This window comes from Camelus ferus, chromosome 33 (genome assembly GCF_009834535.1).
Source record: "Camelus ferus isolate YT-003-E chromosome 33, BCGSAC_Cfer_1.0, whole genome shotgun sequence".
Taxonomy (NCBI): Eukaryota; Metazoa; Chordata; class Mammalia; order Artiodactyla; family Camelidae; genus Camelus; species Camelus ferus.
Genome location: NC_045728.1, coordinates 14,888,285 through 14,909,122, shown reverse-complemented (window position 1 = coordinate 14,909,122; position 20,838 = coordinate 14,888,285). Strand labels below are relative to the sequence as shown.

General features: G+C 47.6%; 1 protein-coding gene across 3 annotated transcripts; it reads left to right on the top strand.

The window, feature by feature from the left end:
* Nucleotides 1-2,641: 2,641 nt before the first annotated feature.
* Nucleotides 2,642-16,806, top strand: NNMT (nicotinamide N-methyltransferase). Of its 3 annotated transcripts, XM_032472653.1 has the most exons (6): nucleotides 2,642-3,158; nucleotides 10,973-11,057; nucleotides 12,016-12,122; nucleotides 12,814-12,946; nucleotides 14,626-14,833; nucleotides 16,089-16,806. In XM_032472653.1, the coding sequence occupies exons 4-6, from the start codon at nucleotides 12,847-12,849 to the stop codon at nucleotides 16,519-16,521; spliced, it is 741 nt and encodes a 246-aa protein (XP_032328544.1). In that variant the 5' UTR covers nucleotides 2,642-3,158; nucleotides 10,973-11,057; nucleotides 12,016-12,122; nucleotides 12,814-12,846; the 3' UTR covers nucleotides 16,522-16,806. The 3 variants fall into 3 exon arrangements, with proteins under 3 accessions (XP_032328544.1, XP_032328543.1, XP_032328542.1); XM_032472652.1 differs by lacking the exon at nucleotides 10,973-11,057 and having other exon boundaries at nucleotides 12,016-12,946; XM_032472651.1 differs by lacking the exons at nucleotides 2,642-3,158; nucleotides 10,973-11,057; nucleotides 12,016-12,122; nucleotides 12,814-12,946 and adding an exon at nucleotides 13,036-13,285.
* Nucleotides 16,807-20,838: the final 4,032 nt, after the last annotated feature.

Sequence of the window (20,838 nt, the reverse complement as noted above, 5' to 3'; positions counted from 1 at the left end):
CAGCTCTCTGTGGCTCCGGGCCCAGCCTGGCCATCCCTACCCCCAGCCCATGCCCCTCGTGGCTTGGCAGGAGGGCGGGCTCCTCTCTGGGCTGTGTTTTCTGCTCCCCAGGGGGCACCTCAGTGAAAGTGAACTCACTCTTTTAAACCTGACTCCGCAGCCCTGCAGCCCCCTGCAGCGCTAAGTACCCTGTAGTTGTAAACTGATTGCTGTACACTAAGCTTCAGCCCTCCTTTATTTATTTACCGACTACATTAATAGCAAAGCTGCTGCTTTCCGCAGCTCAGGACTGTATCCGGCTGGCTGCACCTCGTTCCTCTTCCTCTCCCCAGGGAGGCTGGTGCAGAGACAATGCCTGGCACTGAGTCCCCAAGTCTGCCCTCTCACGGAGTCCCCAGGGTGGGACAACAGTGAGAAAATCATGGCCCTCCAGCCCCTGCTCACCCACAGAAGGATCTGCTATTCTGAGGACACTTGGGAGCCTCCCTCTGCTTTCACAGCCCCTGTGAGGTGCTGAGCACTGGCTGCATTTTACAGATGGGTAAACTGAGACCATGACTCTACAGCTGTCGGTGGTAAAGGTGGGGCTTGAAGCCAAGACTTCTCATTCCAACAGGTCCGTTGTTTCTTCTCTGACAGGCCTCCTGCCAAGGAGTCCTCCCAGCTCCTGGCCCCACCCACCCAGGTTTGACAATTTCCTTTCAGTTGTATGTTCTCACACCTTCCACTCCTTGTAATGAGAAGGGACATCCCGTGTTGAATCAAAGCCTCTATCCCCAAGCTTTTTTCTGCCTCATTCACGCGCCTGCCCAGAATTTACTGGAAATGTAGGCACGAGAAGCTTTCCTTCATTCTCAGTAGCCTTGCCAAGGGCAGACGTAAGTCCCACCTTAGCCATGGGCCCACCTCCCTCCACCCGGCACACCTGGCAGGTCTGGTGAGTGGAGGGAAGCTGCGGGCTCCTGTGGGATGGTGTCCTGCCTGCTCCCCCATTCCAGGGTGCAGTGGTGCCCATCACCAGGCTGGCTGGCCCTGTCTGCTTCTCTGAGTGCCCTCAAGTCCCAGGAGGCTGGGCTGGGCCTGGCCTCAGGGCATGACAGCATCCTGAAGCCCAGATGGGCCCCGTCAGGGTGTAGCCTATGGGCGCATGGAACCAAGCACCCAGGCTCTACTCTGATTTGCTGTAGTGTGGTGGCTGCTGTGCTGGGCGCCCCCTAAGGGACGGGGATGAGTTCTGGCTGCGACTACCTGGTGTTCAGAGTCAAGAGGACCTGAGGCCAGCTCTGCCATTCACTGTGTGACCTGACTGTAAATCAAAACCGCTCTGAGGTTCTATTTCCTCAGCAGTAAAGTGGGGTCCCATAATGCCTGCCCTGTCACCTCTCAGGACACTGTCAACTGAAATAAGGCAAGTGAATCAGCTTTCTAAGTGCCACGGTGCTATAAAAATGAAAGTTATGAATTGGTGGGGTGGTGTGGTGTGAAGGGGCAGGCTCGAGGCTGGCCTGGGAGTCGGGCTGGTGGCCTAGACATTCATTTCCAGGGCTGCAGCCCTCAAAGGCAGGACCCAGGAGCCTCGGGTCCCCTGCTGGCATCACTGGGACTCTGTCTCCACCTAGTGGACGCTGGCTGCAGGTGCATCTACTGCTCAGATAGGTCTGGAAAGTGACCTGGAAAGCGCAGCCCCTTGTAAGGGGCTTTGGACCCTTTGGGGCCCCTTCTATACCGGATTGGGTTGTGTAAGGGGGGATGTGGTCCATATTCTGCATAAGGGGAGAATATGGCAGAAGAGAAATGCCTTAAACTACTTGGGAGAAAGTTCAGTTTGACCTTCCAGACATTTTCCTGAGTCAGTATTTCTACCTGACACTTTTCTCCCAACTTTTCTCCCAACTTTTCCCCCCACTGACCAGCTGGCCTTGTCAAATCCAGCTCCTCTCATCCCAAAAGTCTGGACTGGAAGCTCTGGCAGCCAGCCCAAACCCCGGGGACCCATGGGGCCTCATCTTTCATTGAGGCAAGATCTGCCTCGGAGGGAATCCAGCTCCTCAAAAGCTTTGCTGCCACGAGAGAAGCAGGCAGGTCCCGGGAGGGCTGCACAGGGGACTCAGAGCACCCCGGCTCTGGCTCCCTGAGGGCTGAGAGCTGGCAGCAGGGGGCAGGGGCAACGGGACCAATTCCTACTCCCTGAGAACCTTCAGAAGGCCTAGAAAAGCCATAAGGGAAGGTTGCTGAAGGCAGCTCCTGCCCCTACATAGGCCCGCCCTTCTGATACAGCGGTGAGCCAGTACCTGTCCCCAAAGTCTCCACAGCCCCACTCTGGCTGGTTAACACCCGGATTCCCTGGGCCGCAGTGGACTCTCCAGTCCCTTAGACATTTGCGTCTACAGGTTATTTGATTGGAAGTGATCTTAGGCTGGGTCTTTTTGCCTCTCTCCTTGTCTCTTGGCACCTCCCGCCATCTCAAACGGATGCACCTAAATGGTTTGGAAGACCCTTCTCAATACTGAACTTCTTATGACTCTTGCCAACTGTGAAGAGCCTCAGTGCCAAGGATACCTCTGGCTCCATATCACCTGTTGGCAGTTGTTTTAAAAGCATTTCAGTTTGAGTTTCTCCCTCCACCTGAATCAGAGGGGTCCTCAGCTTAGGGTGAGCTTCTAGTGACACCAGGTGGTGAAATGGGGGAAGTGCATGCTTGATGGTTGGTCTGATGGGCAGAGGAAGGAAAAGGCTTTTCCTAATTAATTCCCACTTGGGAAAGGAGGCAGTTACAAAATGGTAGGAGCAGGGGTAGGGGTGCGGATTGGACCACACAAGTTTGGGTTGACTGGTAGTCACCTGATTCTCAGAAATCCCCTGCCATTTGGATTCCTCCTTAACACTGGTTACCCAAGCACAGGCACTTGACCTTTTCCTTAATTCCCCAGAGCACAGCGGAGACCGGGCTGGAATATTTAATTTAGATCCCCTCTGAAGTCTCAAGAACAACAAGAGAAAATAAGCACCAAGAACAACATGACATTAGCCCAGCCCTCTGCCTGCCTGCCTGCCTTCAGGAGATGGCGCTGTCTTTAATGCTTAGGACCAAGAAGCCCCAAAGTCGGAGACCCAGAGTGACACGTCCAATGGATTCCACGTCCGCCCTCCTGTCAAAGGTCAGCTCCTCCTCCTGGGCTCTGGGTTTCACTTTCTCTCGCTTTCCAAACCCTTTGCTCCTGCCCTTTTCTCTTCTCTGTGCTGCTTCCATTTCTTCCTTTCAACCAGATTATTCCCATCAGCATGCAAACACCTCCCATTTTAACAGAGCTTTCCCTGGCCCCACCTCCCCCTTTAGTTACCACCCAAATCCTCCTCCTTTAAACAGCAAAATTCTAGAGAGAGCTGTCAATACACAGTGTCTTCCTTCATTTTTCTTACAACCTTTTCTGATCTGTGGTTTTTCCTCTTTTACTCCATTGAGATTGTCTTGCCAAGGTCATCAGTGGCTCCATCTTCCAAAGCACCAGGGCTGCCTTGCTGTCTTCCCCTTGCTCGATCTCTCAGCAGCTTTCCACGTCCCTGGCTCCTTTGGGAATCACTCTCCTCGTTCTGCCCCCTACCCCACTGGCTGCTGCTTCTCAGTCTCGCTGGCTACCTTCTTCATCTTCCTCTGCTGGCGCTTTGGCTATTATAATAGACTATCCTGAAGGCTTCCCTGACCCTCTTACCTTATTTCCCCTCTTCCCTCTGTGGTGTCTACTCCTGCCGCTTTTAGTACATGCTAATGCCTCCCCAACTTTTCTCTCTCATCTCAAGTTTTCCAGTGAGTTTCAGACTCAACTGCTGAACTGACACATACATGTTAATGTCAGTCAGGCATCCATCTCAGACTTAGCATGCCCTTATCAGAAGCCCTGTTCACGCATATCCATACCTGTCTTTTCCATTGAGTGTATAGGATAATGTTAGTTGCTGTAACAAATAGATCCGAAATATGCAATGCCTCAAATATAATTGAAGTTTATGTCTCACTCCTTCGGCTGTCCAAGGGGGATGTTTGTGGTCGGCAGTGGCTCTTCTCTAAAGCCTGGGTCCTGCCATCTCTGAAGGCCTTGTCATAGCCTTCATCTACCCAGAAGAAGGGAAGACAGGGTTTGCAAGTAGCTTGCCAGCTTTTTGAAAGCCTTGGCCCAGTAATCATGTGTGCTTCCTGCTTTCACTCCATTGGACTGTGCTCAACCACGTGGTCACATCAAAGTGCAAAGGGGACAGGAACATGTCATCCAGCTATGTTCAGAGGAAGGAGAGATGAAGTTTTGGTAAAGAGCTAGCAGTTTCTGCCACAATCTGTCCTTCCATCCCCAAATATCTGCTTCCATTCTTCTTCCCACACATGGGACACATTCACTCCCAAGGAGAAAGAGCCCAAAACTCCATCCTGTCATTGTATCTGTTTCAAACTTCGGGATCTCTGAGTGATGTGTGGTCCTCGCCATCAGCCCTGTGAACTAAAAGCTCTGTTATCTGTACCCCACTCCGTCCGTGAATATATGGCTAAAATAAATGACAAGAGCCCAGGCTATGCAGTGTGGAAACATTCAGCAACACTGCTTTCTGCAGTAATTGGTTTTCTCCTCTTTCTTGGTATAAATTCAGGCTCTATTTTCCTTGCAGTTAGGTGTGGCCAGGTGACTGACTTCTAACCATCACGTGAGGAGGAGTCACTGGTACTGCTGCTGGGAAGAGGTTTGAAAGAGGCAGTGTCCCCAGCACTGGTTTCCCAGGGCGGTGTATGTTACCACACGTTGCTGGCTTACACCAACAGAAACTTGTTCTCTCAGTTGTGGAAGCCAGAAATCCAAAACCCAGGCATCGGTAGGGCCACGTTCCCTCTGAAGACTCTAGGAGAGAATTTTTTCCTTGTTTCTTTTAGCTTCTGGGACTGTTGGCATTTCCTGGCTTGTGGCCACGTCTCCGCTTGTGTTGTTACATAGCCGTCTTCCCTTTGTGTCTCTGTGTGTTGTCTCTGCCTCTTGTAAGGACACTCTCGTTGGATCATCATCATTGGATTTAGGGTTCTTGCATCTCAATCCTTACCTTAAACACATCTGCAAAGACCCCCATTTCCAAGTAAGGTCATATTCTGAAGTTACAGTGGATGTAGATTCTGGGGAGACACCATCTAACCCACTGCACATGAGTCCATAGTCTTCAGCGATGGTGGGGTCCTTGCACACAGGTGCTTGTGAAGACCCTAAGCCCTGGTCATGGGGAAAGCTCTGAATCTCCGGTCTGGGAGGAATCCCCTAGTCTGTTGTTGCCTGAACCCTGGCTCCAGCCTCTGGGAAATCATTCCTTAACTGTCACCTGCCCTGGCCCATCCAGAGGGGGTCCTGGGAGTCGGACCTCCCTCAGGATGGCACAGCTTCCACCACCAGCCTGATTCCTACCTGTATGGTTCCGGGGACTGAGTGTGATTTTAAGCTCCAACGTTTCAAGGCTTTTATTAGGCCAGGGTCACGTTGGGGGTTTGGCAATTCAATTTCTTCAAAAATAACCTTTCAATCTCTTTGCCTCCAATCCATTCCTCGTGCTGGTAACCACACCCAAAAAGGTCTTTCCTCCCCTTAGCTGTCAAAACTGCTTTTATCATTGTTTGTGTTATTATGGTTATTCGTCATTTTTTTTTTCTTCCTCGAATCCAGAGCCTCCTTGTCAACTTCCTTGTGGCTGCCTTGGGGCCCTCTGAAAGGGCTGGCGTGGGTGGAGTCAGAACACTCTCAGTTTGATGTTTGCCATGGAACTGAATCCCTCTGTAAGAAAGTTTTTAATAATAAGCTTGTATCGCTTGAAGCCTTTTCCTGTCTTATTTCCTGTCGTTTCATAAGGCATAGAAACAGTCCACTTACCTACATCCCCCAAAACGCAAATATCTGGAGACACTCTATTTCCTTTAATTTCTTCTTGGAAATTTGTCATTTTTTCCGAGAACTCATCTCGATAATACTACTATACTATAAAGACTGGGGAACAAGCAGCATACACTGATATTTGGGTCCTTTCCCCAAAGTTTCTTTTAGAGCTACAGGTTCTGTATATACTTGGTCTGTCTTTCGAGTTACTGCAGGCAAGGGTTTTCCTAATTGTATTCTTCCTGCCTGCCACGGGACTCTGTCTTTCTAGCCAGCCATGCCTCTCTCCTTTCTGGCCACTGTCTACTCCTCTGACCCATCTTCTCCCACTTCCCTCTCCCACTGGACCCAGCGTCGCTGCCTTCCATCTCTCCTGGACAGAACAGGTTTATGTACGTGCTGTTCCCTCTGCCTAAATCTTTTCCTTGCTGCCTCCTTCATGCGTAATTCAGGTCTCAGCTCAAATATTACCCCTTAGGGGGTGGGGTCTTCTCTGACCGTCCCATCTAAAGTTTGTTTCTTCAAAGCATTTGCCACCATCTGATGTTATCTCCTTTGTCTACTTGTTGTGGTCCAGGCCCCACTCCCGCTGCGTGTGGGCTGTGTGAGAACCAGGATCCTGTTGGCCATGTTTGCCGCCATATTGTTGGCGTTAAGAACTGTGTTAACTGTGTTAAGAACACAGCTTTTATGACGACAAACGCCAATACTTATATAACACTGCGTGCCAGACACTGTTTCAGTTCTTTGCTGAAAACTTTCTTTAAATGAAAAATGTCAAAGACACCCAAAAGTAGAATAGTATGAGGAAGCCTGTCACCGAGATTCAACGTTAGCAAGATTTTGCCACACTCGCTCCATGCAGTCTTCTTTCTTTCCTTCCTTCTTTTTCTTTCCTTCCTTCTTTTTCTTTCCTTTCTCTTCCCTCTTCTCTGTTTCTGTCGAGGTATTTTATGCACAATTCCAGGCATCATATCCTTCCCCTCGCCCCACTACATCCTTCAAGGTATGTATTCTTTAAAAATGAAGTTCTCTTGTATATATATAACTTTGACGTCATTCATACGCCTTCAAGAATTAGAGATGATTCCTTAGGATCATCACTCAGTCCATATGCAGATTTTCCTGATTTCCTCAAAAATAACTTTTTTAATGTGGATCTGTTTGAATTAGGAGCCAAACTAGGTCCACGCATTGCATCTGTTATTGATCTTAAATCTCCAACCCCCTATGCTGCTGACTTGTTGAAGAAAGGGTTGTTATTATTAACTTCTCAGCTAAGGGATGATGAGAGCCCGAAATGGGGCAGGGTAGTAACGGTGAAGAGGAGCAAAGAGTCTGAAGACAGCTTGTGGAGTAGAGTCATCTGGTCAACCCTACTCCAGTCCACAGGACGGTGCTATGATAGCCCTCAGGATCTATGAAAGCCACGATCTCCTTGCGCCCTCTTACAGGATCCCTTAGATCAGATAATTGTATCTCTTGTTTTAGTCCCTTGCCCAGCGTCTCCCAGCTGGACAGACCATCTGCCCAGCTCTCCCAGTTCTTCTCAAAATTCCTTCGTCTTGCAGCCCCTGAGGCGTGTTAGGAGAAGGTCGGTTCCCATACTCTGTTCTTACTGCAGTTCCCACACCAGCTGTGCTCTGAAACTCATGGACTCTTGTTCTGCTTCTTTAAAAATACACTCAAATATCTGGTTACCTATCCCAGACCTTCCGAATGGGCACCTGTGGACATGATACCTGGGAATATGTATTTTCAGACCACTGCCTGGATGCTAATTTGCCGACCTGGCTCAGAAACCTTGTGGGCTATACCAACGGTGTGAGTCCTAAGATGAAATCTGTAAAGCAGTCTTTGTCAGCATTTACAGTTCCTCTGGGGTCAGTCATTTTCCACCCTTTTTTCATTAAAAAATGAAGTGAAAACCATTTTCACTTAAATTTTGACCCTATACCCCAATATTTGTTCATTTGTTTATATATTATGTACACATACTACTGCACTACCATATTAAGTATAAAACATACTAAAGTAAAAAAAGACTTTTTTTTTAAAGGATTTAACAAGTAAGTAGAAATAGAAGTTCTAATAGTTGCTTCTTGAAGCCCAGTGGGTTTTTTCTTGGACGCCCACCTGTGGACTTCTGCTCTGGGCTGTCTTCAGCCAATTCTCATCTGCCCAGGGCTGCCCCAGGGAGTCTCATTTGAGGAGCTCATCATATGTCAGATGTCATTAAAAAAAAAAACACCTCTCCTCTCTTCTGTAATAGTCTTTATCATAACCTCAAATCCTGCCTGGTTCACCTCACTGAATTTTTCTCTCTGCAATAGGACCAGGGGAAGCTTTCCCAAATTAGTTGCTGAGCAGACAAGTAAGCTGTGTCAGTCGTCCTGGTGTAGCTGGGTCCAAGTCTTCCATTATTCCTCTGACCCTCTTGGATCTCTGGGAGATCAGCACACAAAAATCTCCTAATGGGATGTATTTAAGGCTGCAGAGGGAGAAAAAGTGACTGAGGGTCTGGAGGAAGCAGAAAGCAAACTGAGGTAAAGGAGACTAGAGTTTGCCATTTCTAAGGCTGCTTGTTCCTTCCTTTGGATCTGAGTTTCTAGCAGGTACCATTTTCCTTCAGCCTGAAAAGCTTCCTTTAGTCTTTTTTATAGTGCAGATTTATTGGTGACAAATTCTCTCAACTTTATTTCACTCTCATTTTTGAAGGGATATAGAATTCTTTTATCTGTTTGTACAGAGTTTTGAGGACATCATCCTGTATCCCCTGGTCTCCACTGTTTCTGATGGGAACTCAGCCATTCTTGTGTCATTGTTCTCCGGAATGTAATATGTCATTTTTCTTTGATTTCACAATTTTCAGAAGTCTAACTTTGATGTGCTTAGCTGTGGCTTTTTTTTTTTTTTTAATGGAAGACTGGGGTTTGAACGCAGGGTCTTGTGCATGCTAAGCACACGCTCTACCACTGAGCTACGTACTTTATTTCCTAGGTGTGAATTTCTTTATTTGAAGGTTAGGTGAGTTTTTTGGATCTCTAGGTTGATGTGTTTCATCAAATTCAGGAAACTTTGACCATTTTTCCTTATATATCTTTTTCTACCCCATTCTCTCCCTGTTTTCCTTCAGGGCTTCTAGTTACAGAAATGTTAGACAGTTTTATATTGTCCCATAGGTTACTGAGATCCTGTTCATTTTTGTTTCAACCTCTTTTCTCTCTTGTCTTCAGATTGGTAATTTTTATAGCTCTGTCTTCAAGTTCACGGACTCCCACTTCTGCCATTTTCTAATCTGCTGTCAAAACCATCCAGTGAATTCTTCACTTTAGAAATTGTATTTTCAGTCTAGAATTTCTCTTTTAAAAAGTTTTCTCTGTTGTGATTTCCTGTTTGCTTCTCATCAAGACTATATTTTCCTTTAACTCTTTGAATGCATCTATTATTACTGCTTTAAAGTCCTCATCTGCTAATTTCAACATCTGGATCATCTCAGAGTTTGTTTTCATTGATAGTTTTTATTTTTATGGGTAATGTATTCCCCCTTTTTTGGCCTATCTAGTGATTTTTTCACTGTGTGGGTGATCTAGCTGAAGGAGTCTGGATTGTGTTGTTTTCCCTTAAAGAGTGTTGTGTTTTGTTTGGGCAGGTGATTAATTTGTCAGAGGCTTTCTTTGCCCCTGTCAAGTCTTGGTTTTAGGCTTTGTTAGGGTGAGTCTAAAGCTGGCTTTATTCCAGAATATGATCCTTCTTCCCAAAGAATAGCTTTCTGGTGCCCCAGCTGGTCCTCTAACAAGAAGATCTCCGCACTCTGGCTGGAACAATGACTCCCAGCACTGTGTGACGTCTGATAATTTCATTCTGCTCTCAACTCCGTAACAGTCAGGTTCTCACACAGTCTCAGCCTGTACGTGTGCAGCCCTGTTCTTGACCAACACCTGACAGGGAACCTGTGTGATGGGTTAAATTGTATTCATCCCAAAAGATACATTGAAGTCTTAATCCCTAATATCTCAAATGTAATCTTGATTTGGAAATAGGGTCTTTATAAAGGTAATTAAATTTAAAATGATGTCATTAGAGTGGGTCCTAATCCAATATAATGGGTGTCCTTATAAAAAAGGATACTGGACACAGAGACTTGCACAGAGAGAAAGCCATGTGGGAGAAGATCAAGGTGACACATCCTCAAGCCAATGAACCACAAAGATTGACAGCAAACCACCAGACACCAGGGGGCAGGCATGGAACAGACCGTCCCTCACAGCCCTCAGAAGAAACCAACCTTGCTGACACCTGGATTTTGGACTTCCAGCCTCCAGAATTATGAGAGAATACATTTCTGTTGTTTAAGCCACCCAGTTTGTGACCTTTGTTACGGCAGTCCTAGCAAATGAATACATGCCCACGTAGACTGTCGGGGACCCCTCTATGTGACTCCCTCCTTCTTGGCACAAGTTCCACAAGTTCCATTTGCTCCAGCAGCTCCAAACTCTGGTCTTTGCTTCCTCAGCTCAGCAGGACTGCTGGACTCTTCTTGGGTCTCACCTTGCTGTCCTGCAATCAGAAAACTGTCCCCAGGCAGACAGCTGGTGAGTCGCGGGCTCACTTTATGTGTTTGCCTTCCCTCGGGGATTGCAGCTGTGCACTGCCTGTTGCCCGGTGCCTGAGAGCAGCTGCCTCATACATTTCGTCCAGTTTTGCAGCTGTTTATAGTAAAAGGCAACTCCGCTGTTGATTACTCCATCAGGGTCAGAAGTGAAATTTCTGTTCTAAGTTCCTTGAATTAACTCATTTAATCTTCTCAGCAACTCTGTGAGGTAAGTTACTATCCTCATGAGTTCCAGATAAAAAACAGAGGCAAAAAAGGAAAAAAGTTTAAATAGCCTGCCTGTCCAAGGATATAACTTACAAATGGTGGTGCTGGATTTTGCATCGAAGCAGTTCAGCTGCAGACCTATGCTCTTAAACGTCTCCCTATTATCTGGCGCTCAATGAATGCATTTTGAATAAATGAATAGACGGCTTTCTCATCTACCTTCCTTGCCCACCTACCTTCTGTTTCACCTGCTTAGGAAAATCCCGACATTACATCAGTCTGGCATCTTCACTTCTCCTGCACCCAGACTTCTAAGCACGCTGGAGAAAACCACATTTCTGGTAAGAATGAACTACCTACCAAGTTATCCCAGCCTTTGAAAATATTCTAATAATTCTGTATTTCCCTGGTCTTTGCCCTCCCTTGGCTGTTTGTTCTCACCTCAAATCTCAAACACCTGCACCTCTCTGTACTCGTTATTTTCAGGAAAAACACAATTTCCAGCTGTGAACTCTCAGTTTCTTGCTCGTTCCCATCAATCTGACTTGTATTGGCACCCATCCTTGACTTTTTCCCTCTACTGTCAAAATATTTAGTGTTTCTATCTCTAAGTCTTATCCACCTTCAGCTGCTGCCTGATGTCTTTCTTCCCCTTCGCAGAAATGCTTTTGAAGTGACGTTTACATCCTCTGCCTGCGTTTCTTCATCTCACTCATCCAGCTCACTCCGTCACTGCTATCTGCCTTCTGTGCTTATTACTTCCTTCTTTTTTTAATGTCAGCTTTTATTTCATCAATTTCATCCTTATGCTTTCTTTAAATGTATTAATTCTTTTTTTAACGTCTCGATTTGAAACCTAATTCATTATTTTTCTATTTATTAATATAAGTATTTAAGATCATCACTCTTCCTCTGCTTTATCTGTGTTTTACAGATTCTTATCTGTAGAATTTTTTTCTATATAGTTTTTGATTTTTGTTTTGGTTTTCTCATTGATCAAAAGTGTTTAACAGAAAATGAAAGAAATTTCTATGTGGTAGAGTCTCTTGTTTTCTGATTTTATAATTAATACTCATTTTATTGCATTATGATCAGAGTATATTACTATATATTATTTCTACTTCTAGGAACTTTTGTAATTTCTCTGTGGTTTTATATACTGTCAACTTTTGAATATTCTATGAATAACTTTTTTAAAAAGGCTTACCTTCTGTTTTTAGAATCAGAGTTCGGTATATAAAAAACCAAATTTGTATTGTTAATTACATTTTAATTTCTCCTCTGTCCTTTCTTATTTAGGAAAATGGGAACATAGGAAACTGTGCCCTTTTTGGGCTAGAAAGCATTGAGATCCCGGATTGTCCTTATTCTCAACACAGTGTGGGAGAAGAAGAAATGTTACCACGGTGGTTTCTCAGCCCAGGGCATCCTGAGGAACTGGGGAGGGGTTTCCCTTGCTCCTGAGTGAGGAATGGAAATGCGACAGAGAGAGAGGGATACAGGCATGGAGGTTGGGTAAAGGGGATGCTGAACCTTTATTAATCAGTGATCAGGGACCAGATTATACAATGTAACGTCTGTAGGTGCCAGCCCCCCTGCCTGGCACCAAGTCAGCTCCCCACCCCCACCCCTGCTGAAGGAAGACTATAAGGTTGAGATTTAATGTCCATCACTCATCTGAATGGGGCTTGAAGAAGAAATTCAGTTCAGTTATAGAACAGCTTGGCACACACATCCCACAAAGTCTGCAGCTCCAGCTCAGATCTCCCTGTGAGTTCTAGACTTGTGTCCAGGTTAGATTAGATTTTTCAGCCTCAAGCTGAGCATGCTCACAACTAAACCCATTTCTTCTCATCTTCTCACCCTCCTCAGTCCTTAACCAAAACCTGTTCTTCTGTCTTCCCGATTTTACTAAATATTATCAGCATTCATTCAGTTGTCCAGGGCACCAACCAAGGTGTTGTGCTGAGGGCGGGTGTAGTTCAGACAGCTCTAAAGATGAAAAGCCAACTAAGGCATCGCCATCCTATTATCTGTCATCTATACTGGGGCTTCACAGGGGATTTAGTTTAAAAATTAGGTCTGCTTTTTCAATAGTTTGGAAAACCGCTGTAGAATAGGATGCAATAGATGAAGCAAAAGAGCCTAGAAACCTTTCCATGGAGGCCAAAGCCACTCGAAAGCCTGGGAGCTGCAGTGGTGTCTGCCGCTGGAGGACGGACGGGAGGAGGTGAGTGTTGACAGAGGTGAATGGCCAAAGGGAGAGGAGTTCAGGAAACGTCCTTCATTGGCTTCATGGCCTTCATCCAAGTGTTTGGTTTGAGGGGAGGGGGTGGGACTGAGCCTAAGTGCCACCAGGAAGGGCCCAGGCAATCAGACCAGTTGCTGCTTCCTCCTGGACAAAGCCCACTGCCCTCCATGGCTCTTCAGGAATCCAAGAAGCCTGATGTTTATCAGACGAATTTTGAACCCACGTCCTACCTGGAGTACTTCAAGTTGGACCAGGACCCTATGGCTAAGGAAGTCCTCCATTTCCTGCTAAAACATTACAATGCTACTTTTAAACCAGGTGCCAGGCTCCTTCCACCCTGGGGGAGGTTTGTGGGAGGAAGGGTGGCCATGCAAATTTTAAATCAGAGGCTGCTCTTCTTCAATAGTGGGAGTGGAGAGAGTAGCCAGATAATTAACAGGAACTTTGGATCTTCAGAGTGTGTGGAACTGCCTGACAGGAAGATTTTATGTGTACTTGACGTGTGGTACATAGCGAGATGCCCTCAAAATTTCTCAGGTCAGATTTTTCTCCTCCAATAAAACCTAAGAGCTGTGGTCTTTGTGGCCCTTCGTGGGCCTGTCTGCTCCCTATTAGTGGCCAAAGAAGCCACAAGGGCACCAGAAAGTGTAGGTGGCCTTGCTCCAAATTCATAGTGGCCTTTGCTCTTCGGCCGGATCACCACTGTGACCCATGAAAACCTTGCGGGTGGGTGGCTCTCAGATTTGCCCCTAAGGGAAGAAATATGATAGGCTGGCTGGACCAATAAAATCAAATAGTGGGTATCTTTTCATAATTCACATGAGAAGAAAACATAGCCCAATAGCTAGAATTTTCCCAATTAAAAATTTTCTGCATCAAATTTTCCTAAACCTTTGATGCCTGCCTTAACTGATCGGCCACCATACCCTACCATTACAACAACAAACAGACAAACTCAGCGTGGCAGCAGAGCCCAGGAGCAAGAGAGCAGGCTAAGTCCCACAGCTGGTCAGGACCTTGGGGTCCAGCTAGTTTTCCCTCCTCGTGGCCTTGTTGTTTATCTTGGAAGCCTCTTGCCAGAGCCCAAACGCTATTAATATTTAGCGTCAACCCAGCCACTCGTGGCTGGAGAGAAGGCAGTACAGTAAGGGGAGACCAAGGGCTCTGTGAGCAGCCCCTGTATCCTCCATCTAGTCCCCACACTGCCAAGCAGATTTCTGGGAATACAGTTGGTACTCAATAAATGTTTGCTGAATGACCTTTGGAATGTTATAGATGGTCTCAGCGGCGCCATAAGGCACATCGGCAAAGAGTGCTTGGAACAAGGAAACCAGTGTTGTCAAGACTGGGATTCAGGTTTCTTCTCTGGACACTTATTTACAGTAAATTGGCAATTGAAATGTCAAAGATAGTCCTCTGCTCCTTGCCCCAAGCAAGCTCCTCTGCTCCTAACTCTCCCCTCTTACCCGCGATGCCCAGTGCACTGGGGCTGTTAGCGCAGGCAAAGTTCCCCGTCCTGGAGTTTACATCTCCAGATGGTCAACTCCCTGTAGCCTCTCCCAGTAGGACAGGGAGAGCATAGCCTTTCCGGAAGCGTGGACCTCAGAGCCCTGCCTTAGGACTGCTGACTCAGAATGGATGTTCCTGTTCTAAAACAGGTGGACTGAAAGGAAAACTCCTGATTGACATCGGCTCTGGGCCCACCATCTACCAGCTCCTCTCTGCCTGCGAGACTTTCGAGGTGATCGTGGCCTCGGACTACACGGACAAGAACCGCCAGGAGCTGGAGAAGTGGCTGAAGAAGGAGCCGGGGGCGTTTGACTGGTCCCCGGTGGTGAAATACGTGTGTGAGCTTGAGGGGAACAGGTAGGGGGTTTGTTGTTTGCTTTTGGATTTCCACAATACCAGGAGCTTCACTTAGCTCCTGAATCAAGAACTTTCCATGGGGCTCATGTAGAAACGGCAGGGCTGATGGAGACCAAGAAGGAAGAGCTTCAAGTCAGTGGGGCCCCAAGAGGAAGAAAGGAGGGGGAGTGAGCTGTGATCCTATAAAGACCAAAAGAGGGAACAGAAAGAGCTGGCTAGAGACAAACCTGGAGCCAGGAAGAAACAGGCACGGAAGCCCACCTAGAACGCCAACATCTGTGCCCAAGCGGACGGAGAAGCAGCCCAGCTGCCTCCATGCTGATTGGCTGGTGCCCTGCTGTTCCAATTACAACCTCCAGGGGGCCCTAAACTTGTGGAATCTTTTTGTGGATCCCAGAGGTGGAGATTAGACTTAAGACCCAACTTGCACTGCAGGTAGAAGAGAATTTACTTATCTTGTGTATTTTCATTCAATTTCAAAGCACCAGGAAGGTCCACCATAGGCCTCCATTCCTCAAATATTACCCTCCCTAGTTAGGTCAGGTGGTTGAAGTTGCACATTAGATTCTTATTCCTTTTGCTTAATACTATGACTTTTTAAAAAATATGGAGCTAGGCAGAGTAAACCGTTAAGTGCTAGTTCTTACTCATACCTGAATATGAATGAGACCTTGTATAACTGAATCCTTTTGCCGTACACCTGAAACTAACATAACATTGTAAGTCAACTATACCTCAATTACAAAAAAATTTTTTTAAATATGTGAATGAGGCTCGCATCCTGAGAACGGGTATAGGTAAGAAGTGAACAAGCGAGGTGATGAGGAGGTTGAGTGGAGGGGCCGGGGGACACAGGGGAGGAAATGTAATGGAGAAATGGGGGAGGGGGAGGGCAACAAAATTTGTAGCTTTGCTCAGCTGGTTCCAGGCAGACTTCCCATTTCTGGGAGCACTTGCCTGCGTCGTGTTAAACATGGACTAGCAGAAAGAGAACAGGCTACCCGCCAGAAGCGCATTGCCAGGAGACAGCCTGTAGCTGGACAGAGTGCTGACCGCAGGGTCGACAGGTCCTGGGCTTGTCCACGGCTGGCTTCGCCAGGTCTCTCTCCGGGACTCAGTTTCTTCATCTGTAAAACCGGTTTCCTGATATTCTGAGAGTCTGTGTGCCAGGCAGAGAGTGGCCAGGGGTGATGTGTGCACTCCACGGGATGAGCATGACCCAGCTGGCCCCTCTTTCCTCTTCCCTCCACCCCAGAGACAGGTGGGCGGAGAAGGAGGAGCGCCTAAGGAAAGCTGTCCGCCAGGTGCTCAAGTGTGATATCCTGAAAGAACGGCCCCTGGAACCTGCGGTCCTGCCCCCGGCCAACTGCCTCATTTCCTCCCTGTGCCTCGAGGCTGCCTGCCCCACCCTGGGGGCCTGCCGGGATGCCCTGCGCCACATCAAGACCCTGCTCCGGCCCAGGGGCCATCTGGTGCTGAGTGGGACCTTCGGTTCCAGCTTCTACATGGTGGGGGACAAGTGGTTCCCCACACTGCCCCTGGAGGAGAAATTCCTGCTGGAGGCCCTGCAGGAGATCAGCTTCACCATTGAAAAGCTGGAGAAGGCTCCGCGAGCAGCTGAGACCCTCTTGGATAATCGGTCCGACTACACCAGGATGTTCTTCCTGGTGGCCCGGAGAGGGGACTGAGGCAGTGACTTGAGGAGCTGGCAGCGTGCAGGGCAGGGCTCCCACCATCACTCTGTCCCTCATTCGCTTTCCTTCCCACTTAATTAGCTTTACTTAGAACCCTTACTAGCAAATGATTGCCAGGTAAATAGGGACGCTTATCTGAAACAGAGAGGTTTAGAACACCAGTCAGAATGGCCATCATTAAAAAGCCCACAAATGACAAATGCTGGAGAGGGTGTGGACAAAAGGGAACCCTCCTACACTGCTGGTGGCAGTGTAGTTTGGTGTAGCCATTACGGAAAACAGTATGAATATGAATTTTAAAAAACTAAAAATAAGCTTACCATATGATCCAGCAATCCCCCTCCTGGGCATATATCCAGAGGAAACTATAATTTGAAAAGATACATGCACCTCAATGTTCATAGCAGGACTTTTTACAATAGCCAAGACATGGAAGCAACCCAAATGTCCATTGACAGATGATTGGATAAAGAAGATGTACACACACACACACACACACACACACGATAGAGTACTACTCAGCCATAAAAAAGAATAAAATAATGCCATTTGCAGCAACATGGATGGACCTGGAGTTTGTCACACTAAGTGAAGTAAGCCAGAAAGAGAAAGAAAAATATCATATGACATCACTTACATGTGGAATCTAAAAAAAAGACACAAATGAACTTATTTACAAAGCAGAAACAGACTCACAGACATAGAAAACAAACATGGTTACCAAGGGGGAAGGGGGTGGGTGGGTGGAGGGATAAACTGGGAACTCTAGATTTTCAGATACTACTATATATAAAATAGATAAACAACAAAGTCCTACTGGATAGCACAGGGAACTCTATTCAATACCTTTTAATAGCCTATAATGAAAAAGAATATGAAAAGGAATATATCTGTATAACTGAATCACTATGCTGTACACCAGAAATTAACACAATATTGTAAATCAACTATAATTCAATAAAAAAATTTAAAAAAAATAACAGAGAGGTTTCTAATATACTTCACGAATGGCCCAGGGTTGGGAAAAAGAACTGGAACACACAAATAAAGCTGTGCCTCCTTCGTTTTGAGGGCTCTTTGGGGTTGCGTGGAGTGAAGGGGGCAGGGTCCCCTCCCGCTCTCTTATTTTAGGCAATTCAGGACTGCACAGCTTCTGAGCCCATTCCTCACATCCGTCCTCATCCCTGCTAATGCTGCAGCCCCACCCCATGAAATGAAAAGCACACAGGCTTTGGTGCCAGGAGACGTGGGTTGTGATGCGTGGCTCTCTGGCTCACTTGCTCTCGTGACCTTAGGTGGGCACCTAATATCTCAGAGCCTCAGTTTCCCCATCTCTGAAATGGAAACCATCACATCCCTCCGCAGGGTTATTGTGACACCCCAAAGGTATAACATGATGACACCTGGTAAATAACCACTTGTGCAATTTCATGTAAGTTCTGGCCGACCTTATCGATGTTTGTAACAAGCAGTTCTAAAGAGAACTAGAGAAGTTGTTTTCCTTCTTTGTCCAGTGCAACTCACCTAATCCAGTTTCAGGCACTTGGGAAAGGCTTTCTGAATGAAGTAGCAGCAGATGGGTGAGACCTAAAGGATGACCAGGAGTAAGGCAGGTGAAGGAATGAGGGGGTGAAAGCAGGAACTTCCAGCACGTGTGCTGAGACCCAGAGGGGAGGTAACACACTGTGTCTGATAAACTGTAACTGAAGACACTTGGGTACCAAAATGGGGGCCCTGTCCCTCAAGGGTGCTGCTGGGACACCAGGCACCTGGCATGGTTGAACAGGCCAGCACTTCAGGTGGGCAGAGGAGTGTCAAATCAGTGATAGTTGCTGAGGTGGGAAGTGAGCCAGCCAGCAATTTAGTCATTCAACAAACATTTGCTGAGTGCTTGCATAAATCTGGACACTGTGCTAAATGCCCAACCTTTGCCCAGGGCTTGTCCTCACGCGCTAAACACGGTTGCAACATCTAACCCCGTGATCACATTCTAACCCACGTGTGTGTATCACTGTATAGTCTTGTGTGTGTATGTGGGCACGTGCACATGTGTGTGTGCTGCCGATGGTGGTCGAAGGGGGGTCAGATCTATCCATGGTGCCAGCACATGAGTGATAGGTGAGGTTGACTCCCAAAGGCTGGGGTCGGATCAGGATTAGCTACCAGGATACGTATGTAGTTGATGGACCTAGAGGCTGAGTGATAACACCCCATGCAAAGAGATCTCTAAGTGTACACTAGTGTGCGGCCAGAAAGCTGGGCTGGGCTGGGGATGCATAAAGCCAAGAGCAAGGTGGGCAGGCATATGGGGAGGGTGTCCAGGACAGGTGCTCTCGGCATGACTGAGATGCTCAGTCTCTGCCTCCCTGCAGGAGGTCTGGGCGTGCACCTGGAGGAGGTTCTTCTAGGGTCCTGGTGTTAGATCAGGTATATTTACCTGATATGAGCAGAGAAAGGGAGACCCAGGCCAAGTGGCAGTAATTGGTCATAAAAGGAGGGGCCTGGGCCAATGGCAGGAGACCATACATCATGTGAACAACGGGGGTCCTCGGGCAGACAGAGAAAAGTAGGAACCTCAGGTCTGATATGAAATCACACATTTTGGGGTGACAGGTGGCCTGGAGGCCAACAAAGAAAAGTGAGAAGAGGCAGGAATCTCCAGTGTCTGAATGTAAGTAACCTTTTGCTCATTATGTCTTCATTCCAATAAAATTAGCCTTGCAGTTTAGAAATACCCATCATGCATTGATGCCATGACACTTCCGATCCAGACTAAATAGGGACAAAAATCCCTCCTCCTCTCTGGAAGGTGGAGCTGGGATGGAGATCGGAGAATATGACCCCAAACCCTTCCCTCCCCAATGAATATTCTGCTCATTCATTTTTACACCCTATGTAACCCACTTGCCAGAGAAACTCAGGGCGGCCGCTCACCTGAGCCTGCCTGTGCTCCGCCTGAGAGTGTGCTGTCCATCCCTTAATAAATCCTCACTTTATTTTCTTGATCTCCGTGTTTCATCTATGAATTCTTTCTGTGACGAGACAAGAACTTAGTCACCGGCAACACTGGTGTTAGTTATCTGTGTTTTCACACTGGGGGCTATTGGCTCCTTGACATGACTCTCAGGTTACCATGTACACCTTGTCTGCCTCCTGTAAGTGGCCATTTGAGTGCTTGGCTTCATGGGAGATAGGGAGATACCACTCTGTGCAAGATGTAGCTAGTGACCAGAGATGGTTTACAATTCGCTGAGCTAACAGACAGCACGCATCTCTTAAGCACCCACTGAGCCAGGCTGGGGCTCTGGACGGTGCAGAATTAGTTGGGAAGAGGGAGGATGATGGGAAGAACAGAAGAGGGGGGATTAATTCCTGCTCGGGGAACCAAGGAAGGCTTCATGGAGGAAGTGGCAGCCAAGATGAGTCATAATGGAAGAAGATGGTTGGAAAGACATTCCCACGGGAGGAAACCATACTGTTAAAAAAAACATGGCCTTTGGAAGATGCCGGGTGAGCGATGTGAAGCTTCCGTTGCCTAGAGGGTGGGCTCCCTATGTGAGAGCAGAGGGAAGCGGCAAGGCCAGGAAGGCGGCTCAGGGCACTGGGCTCTGTGAGCCTCTCCAGGGGTAATCAGAGTTCGTCAATAAATATTTATTTAGCATCTGCCATCTGCCAGGCACTGAGAATTTGGGAACAAATATGACACAATTCTTGCCCTTGCTGGGCTCACAAACAGTTCCGATAGCCGTTAGGGGAGGTGAGGACACCCAGAAGGAAATGCCTAATTTGGGAGAGATAAGGGAGGCATGGCAAAGAGGTAATGTTTAAAGTGAGCCTTGAACTAACAGCAAATACCAGGTTGCCAGGCAGACAGTGAGGTGGAGGTGGGTTGGGATGCTGAAGGCATTTCTGGTGGAAATGACAGCCTGGCCGAGGTGGGAGCCCCGGGTGGACATCGGGCACCTTTGGGGAGCCTTGATTGGGAAGCACGTGCCGGGCCTGCTGTGCGTTCTGGGGATGCAGTGAGCGAGTCCAGTAAGGCCCTGCCCTCGCTCTCCTTGGGAGGGAAGGGAGGGCAGACAATGAAACGGCAGAGCAAAGCAAGCCTGTGAGAGGTCCCGAGAAGGAGACAAACAGGGTGATACCGTGGAGAGCAACTGGGGCAGAGCGGGTGGGAGGAGGTGCCTGGGATGCGCAGACCTAACTGGGTGCACCCCCACCCCCACCCCCACCCCAGCCAGCGGTGTGAGAGCAGGCGAGCCAAGCCCAGAAGCCCCTCTCTTTCTGACGGAGCTCTCTCCACCCTGGAGT